At 38.6% G+C, this 7,235-nt stretch overlaps 2 protein-coding genes across 2 annotated transcripts in view; one reads left to right on the plus strand and one right to left on the minus strand.

Moving 5' to 3' along the window:
* Nucleotides 1-2,127, plus strand: part of SARC_11665 (hypothetical protein) — a 3,089-nt gene extending 962 nt beyond the window's left edge. Inside the window, exons 2-4 of the mRNA XM_014294243.1 lie at nt 956-1,000; nt 1,416-1,516; nt 1,745-2,127. Of these exons, the coding sequence (XP_014149718.1) occupies nt 956-1,000; nt 1,416-1,516; nt 1,745-1,793 (195 nt within the window). The 3' untranslated portion in view covers nt 1,794-2,127. The remainder of the gene's footprint in view (nt 1-955; nt 1,001-1,415; nt 1,517-1,744) is intronic.
* A 1,562-nt stretch (nt 2,128-3,689) lies between these two features.
* SARC_11666 (hypothetical protein) lies at nt 3,690-6,963 on the minus strand (the record flags this gene model as incomplete). Its single annotated transcript, XM_014294244.1, has 6 exons — nt 3,690-3,986; nt 4,107-4,189; nt 4,438-4,496; nt 4,692-4,766; nt 5,259-5,381; nt 6,845-6,963. Coding segments are annotated over 6 exons (590 nt in total), but the record flags the coding sequence as incomplete, so codon positions are not given.
* Between the last annotated feature and the right edge of the window lie 272 nt (nt 6,964-7,235).

A 7,235-nucleotide genomic window follows, 5' to 3' on the forward strand; every position in this document is an offset into this window, starting at 1 on the left:
ATATATATTCATATATATATTTCTATATATTTCTATATATATACACACACACAAATATATATATATATATATCTATCTATCTATCTATCTACATCTATAACTATATCTATATATATCTATATGACACATATATAGACATAGATAGACATATGTATAGACACGTATACACACACCACAATTATATATATATATATATATATATATTATTTCTATTTATGTTATATATATCTATATATATACATATATATATACAAATACATATACATATCAACTTATATATTATATATACAATATATATATATATATATATATATTTATTTCTATTTATATATTTGTATGTATATATAATGTTTGCGTCTTTGTATCTCTATATGCGAGTTTGTTTGTATATATATGTGTGTGTATTTTTACGTGCTTATATATATATTTGTTTGTTTGTTATTGTTGTTGTTGTTCATGCGTGTGTTTTCGTGCCAACGGTTGAGTGAGTGGTATTTATATTTCTGCCTCCGTGTATGTATATAGTGCAAATCTTTGTCTTTATTTGTTCGTGTACGCTTTTACGTGTTTGTGTGATTGTATTCCTTCATTATAAATATTGTAATATTCACAGAATCGTGTGAAAATAATGGGCTTTTTTTATAAATAAACTGAAGAATCGGATATTTTGTGTTTAGTATCTAGTGTGCGTATTTCGTTCAAATGGATACATTTATGCATAAGCTGATGTTTATGTTATATTCAAAAAGTTAAAACATTTTAATAAAAGTATTGTGTAGAAGAAATTGTACTAGTATGGTTGATGTGCAACAACTGCCTATTGTCAGTGTTTGGGATTGTCATCATACCATGTTTTCGGGTGCCTTTACAAAACACCCTGATAGGACTATTGTTGATGACGTTGCTTTTTGCTGATCACTGGATAATTTCATGTCCTGTTTTAAAAAAAATACAGGGGGATGAAGAACAGGCCACAAAGTATCAAAAAGACCTGGATCCTGTAAGTTATGCTGAACAACACGATACTGATCGTATTCCGCTACCATGACGCTTAAATATATCGTTGCTATTAATATTAAGCACTCGTGAATGCCTGCCTATTTTAAATAATTATTTTCCCCTGTGCTGACTTTCGTTTTCACACCCAATCCGGTGTGTTCTGGGTTTCCGGGTGCATTCTTCTTCTTCCGTTATGATACGGTCTAACATCGTCCACGCGTGTGTCATCGGCTTTTTGCAAGCTTGGAATTGCTATTTATGATTTCAAATGCGCGACCTTTAAACGGGATTCACTTCGGCCAGCGTCCATGTGCAGTCTATTGCGATCTTTCTCGCAATGTGGTGATTCAGGAATTTATCAATCTACATGCACATACATCGTCACTAAATATATCATCCCTCTTTCGCACTCATAGAACTGTCAGTACTACTGTGAAGACTCTGACACCTGCGTAGACACTCCAGTGGAATGCCCTTGCCCTAGTGTACACTCGACAAAGTGCAAAACGGACGACTGGTATGTGTGATCTTCTGGTATTGCTTGACCCAATTGAGCGGTCACTGTATACAGGCGAAGGAAAGACAACACCCTCTGTACCTGTATATTTGCATCATGCTGTTTGAAATGTCCACTTGAGAACGACCTTCAATGCATTGCGCGGAGTTCTGCGACACACCACTTAAACGAACACGCATGATATGGTTTGGTCACATACAATGTTTGCTTCACTTTCATATCGCCCAGGTATGTATGCTTAGAACCCGGAGTGGACTGCGCATCATTTAGTTTGTAATAGCGATCGCACGGCAACAGGGGTAGAAGCGATAGTGAATGAATCCAGCCAGATCCACCCGCCTCCAGGCGTATATTAAATTAGCACAAATATGTGAAATCTGATTTACGAGCGCTGAGGCCTACTGAAATAAGCACGTAACACAACACACCAACACTCAGCAAGCGAGCAAAAAGCACGCAGTACCCCACAAGTCTGTACGTATCGCCATTGTGGTAAACTACATGCGGCGATTGCATAAGACTGGATGGTCTATCAAATCGAGCCAAAAGCGGACTAAGCAAACGTCCTATCGGCTTTTAGCACAATAAATATACATAAAGTTGCACAAGACATTTAATTATCATGCCATGAGCGGTTTGTATCATTTTGAAGCTTCATATTGTGCACATTTGGAATTGTATATCGACCTGATCGATCGACAAGTCAGCAGAAGCCAAGGTCTTGTGCGTTTTACCAGTTGAATTTTCGAAAACAGCTGAATTTTTATTGAGGACTTGATTGAGTAATATTGTCTTCATATACCGACTCTGCGGGCGACTTGCTGTGCACTGAATTCGGCTGGGTTCCGTTTAAAATAGTTAAATTCCTCGGTATATTGTTCGAATGCATCTTCATATCATGTTTGTTTTGAATATTTTCCGAACTTTTTAAGAACTGCATTTTGAGCTGATGGTATTGCCTTTCACAATCTCCTGATTTGATTTTATCTCGCGAGTTGTAGACATGTATACTACAGACCATACCAACAAGCCAACGCACATGTCGAGATGTTCCCGGCTTATACAAACTTAGTACAGCTCTGATCTTTTCAATCTTACTGTTACCATCTTAACTTACATTTTTCAAACAACACGCACCTGCCCATGCAATGTGTAGTACATAACATACTTAGCATGTTGTTACAGTCGGTTGCAGAAGTTTATTTTCTTCCGTGTCACTGCATAAACGCACTAGTTACTACGACCTTGTATGTGGTGCAATGCTGACAGCTTCTGTTCCCCTTTTTTAAAACGAAGTATAAGTGCCGTCAATTTCTAAGAATATGTATATTAACACGGACTGGTGTTGTCAAGCTAATGTTGCAGACCAGGAGTGATAAGTACATCATAGTGTTCCAAATCCAGGGTCTAGATACATGGTCTAACTGGTATACAATCTTAACGACCTCCTTCGGCTAGTTTGGTACTTATCTTTCAGAAGTTCTCTTACGGATTCACACACCTCCCAGTGGGCTGAATGGTCCTCTCTAATACAAGTTATTTGGATGTTAAAAAGACTCATTATATGCAATTCACCGGCATGTGTTGGGAGAGATCACTGCCAACAATAGAATTATACACCGATAGTCTTTCATCTATTCGACTTCAGTGTCTTGCCACCTTGAGAAAACCGATACAACGAGCACTTTACCGTGCTTGATCTCGCCAACTTCAATTTTCCTGTTAGACCACCAAGCAAACTGCAATATGTCAAAGAAGAGACTGCAATACAGTAGAATTGTGTATTTCATAGGAATATGTTGAAAGGTCGAACAAGTCAATGATAGTGATATTATGAAAGCCTACAGAAACACAGTTCGCATCTGAGATATTATTAAACCATAACATTGTACATTCAATGGGGTGGAAGGGATAATCCTCCCACCGCCAGTATCTGTAGTTTTCCTATTTTAGGTGTGTGACATAAAGGAGTGTGCGCGTGTGCCGGTCAATTGCCCCTTAACAATTCAACTTTTTAACAAAAACTATCGGTTAGAGGCACTTCAACATAATGTTGATAGGTTACTTTTTCTTCTAATGGACGGTACGTGTATTTATATACTTTTGAATATATGCAAATAAGTGCTATGGTGCTTGTATGGGAACTTGGGCAAGGTTTCGGAGCAGAGAGTAACGCGCCCTCCTGAAGGTGTTTTGTAAGTTTGAAGCGAAGTCATTTAATCGGCAAATTTTTAGTTTCATCAAGGTTCTGAATCAAATACTTATTTACTGCAGTATTTTCATTGCCTTGCGTACAGCTCGACATGTGACCGTGTCGATATTATATAATTTATAATCTCCTACTCAATAGTCTCCACATTGGAGCTCTGTTCGTGTTGTTGTGAGTCCATAGTCCTCTGAAAACGTTTCAAAATTTTCTCAAACCTCGGATCGTGTTGCAATGTATTCCTCCTGACTGTCTTTCCACACCCTAAGCATTCAAAATACATTCTATATTTAGTAAAAATACATGTGTAAAAAAAACGCTAACAGAGGTCTGAGATATAAACAAACCGATGGGAAGAACAACGACACCGTCGCCATCACATACCTCCAATCGGACACTTTATACTTGGATGTTCACCGATCATTTGCATGATTCCTGCCTTGCTATACCTATGGCCACAAACGGAGCTGCAGAGCGCAATGTAAAGAAGAATACTATTGATCGCATCAAACCAAAATAAACAGTACGAGCCCATCCCGCCAGCGAGCACCGGATGGAGAGGAGAAACGTATGATCGAGTCTCACTCGGATGAAATCAAACGTAGAATTAGTGCATAAGCTAAACAGCGCAAGTTATAAAGGTTCGAGAATTCTGAGATTCAACCGCGAAAAATAATATTTGCAGCGATTTTACGGGATATTGTTCGAAACGTACTTTTTCATTGGATCTTTCATCAGCATCTGTGTGATTTTGCATTTGAAATCCTGTGTCGCCTGTGTAAAAGCGTGATCAAATAGTTGAAATGAAATATATCAGTACTCTCAACTCATAGCATAATACGGACATGTGCAGCTTGGTGTCGCCCATCCAAGGTCCCTCTGTCAATCATCAAGTGAGTACTGGAACCAATCAAAATGTTTTGAAACCACACTACATATCTCAGCAAATAAGGGAGCAACGAAACATACAGGGCCAACGACGATATCTTCATCTGACTCCAGCTCCGAATTGACATCGACGTTATATTTGTGAGGAAATTGCTCCTATATTTGAAAAAAAAAGAAAACTTTATGGCGTTAGGTGTCATATAGAGGTTTCCTGGCATAGAAGAAACAATACTAAACTCACATAAACACAGTACTAATGCGCCTTAAAAGTGTACAAGGACAACCGGTGAGAACGCGCCTATTCATAGTAAACCTACATAAAGACACCGGATAAAGTGATCCACTTCCCAATTAATACCTATGTAACTACGTACTTCTCTGCCAGTCCGGGGGTGTAATATGATAATCGCAGGTATGTGATTGGAAACGCCGAGTATGTAACAATACTATTACGACAATGTTCGTCATGTAGCTTCGAATTAACAAACTTGCGATCTAATCCGACACCTGCAGCAGCAGTCGCGAAAGCGCCGTCATCGGGCAACTAACTACATAAACCTCGAGTAAAAACCTACAGCACAATGAGAATAAAGAACCCTCCTTTTTGGCGTGATGGGTAGTCTATAGTGTAGTCGTCCATAGCCATACCTTAAGGAAAGCTAGAGATTCCTGCGTCCATTCGTGAGAATCTACTTTGTGATCGGTCACGGTGTCTGTGATATTATTCTGAAAGTCGGTGTCAAACTCCTTCACTCGCGTTTCGAATTGGTCCTAAAGATCAATACGCCGGATGAAATCCAATAGATTATTTTACGATCTATGAAGCATGACAGAGGTAATAGTATATTTGGAGGGAAGTTCCTAAGTACTTCTGACTTGCAATCCTCACCAGTGCAAACTATGCTGGGGCGTGCCAGTAAGCATGCAAGAAAACATACAATGCCCACACATTGTAGCGAATCAACGCAGTATTCCATTCTCTGAAGAGTATCAAGTGCTAATTCACAGTCGCTTGATTTTATCTCGATACCACAAATTGTGTATGAATGGGTCTGAATTGGCTACCAATGTGACATAATTTGAAAGTCACACAAATATGCCTTGCATCAATTTTATACGTTATTTGATTCACTTTACGAGAGAGATTGTCACATAATCATAAAAGTGGCATACAATGGTTCACTGATGTCTTACCAGCGCTTCAGTACATAGCCAAATTCTTATACAACACATTCGAACTAATTTTTTAGATAATATTGTATATTCCCCCTTTAAGTAGAGACTTTCCGTAGACGATAACCTGCAAGTAACGCTAAAAATATATACAGGTCTCACATTTATAGCAACTCGTTTGGCAGGTCTATATGTTATCACAATCGACTTCCGCGTTGTGCAGATGTGAGCACGAGTGCATATGGACGCATGAAAGACATGCTGTATTTATTTGTTGTCAGACGAAGTGTTGTTCACGAACGTCAAACTTACGCGCGTCTAAATATTGGTAGTGACGTGGGCCGTGGCCTTGTTTTCATACCAATTGGGGTAGTAGACAGTAAAGATCTCGATATACGCGCAAAAGAACTGGTTGCATGGTTTAAGCAGACAAGAAATTTACATGTGTATGGACAAAAAAGTTGATAGAAAACCATTGTCTCAGAATAAGTACATGTGAAGGGACACGTAAGTGTAGAAGATGCTTAACAGTATGATGTAATGCTTCAATACGGGCTGTACATTGACGATATGCACAAGATCACATAGTGCAGAATATAGCATTACAATCCTTCCATCAACAACTACAATTATATACAGGTTACGTTCACGTAATACAAACTACACACACATACCGAAGTAAATTGAGAATGAATAGTATTGCGTCGATAAACGAGTATAGATTCCATATTTTTGGAGTGATACTCTCTGGAATGTACACAATGATACCAGTCCCCATGCGTGTATATTCATATACGTAGATATTCCGTTACTGCTAGATACACACACGAACAGTGAGCCACGCACAAACATGGCGATAAATTCGCACAGATAAACGAACGCCAATACTAATAACATACATGTAACGAGATATTCTATTTGTGATCACGAGCAACTGGCTAAAACTGTACATATATATGAACACGTACGCGTTATACACTGATTCAAAGAACGAGTACCAACAGACCAGAAAACCCAACATCTACTCACGAACTAACAAGCTTGCATGTACGTCCGCTTACCAGTGTAAAGTTAGTACTCTGCACTTCTCCATCCAGTTTCTGCAATGTACTGATATGGCATTTATTGACCAGATCTAATTTAGACGACCCTTGAATGGCCTCATATAGACTCTCGATCTATACAAGGAAGAAAGCAAAAGGTAAAATGTGAGTCTTAGATAACAATAAGAACAAACTTGTATGTACCTCATCAATCTGGTCAAAAGACTCGTCAGTGGGTGCAATTGTATGCCAGTCGGTCTAGGATATGATCTGGAATTATACAAGGAGCGTTTCTTAGGCTTGCGATATTTCGTTCAGCAGCTCAATTATATAAACTATCAGACGAGTTCACGTGGACGAATTCGATAGCCAGGAATTTGGTTGTTAAACGCACATAGGAAGCATTTCG

This window comes from Sphaeroforma arctica, assembly GCF_001186125.1.
Source record: "Sphaeroforma arctica JP610 unplaced genomic scaffold supercont1.1814, whole genome shotgun sequence".
Classification (NCBI taxonomy): domain Eukaryota; class Ichthyosporea; order Ichthyophonida; genus Sphaeroforma; species Sphaeroforma arctica.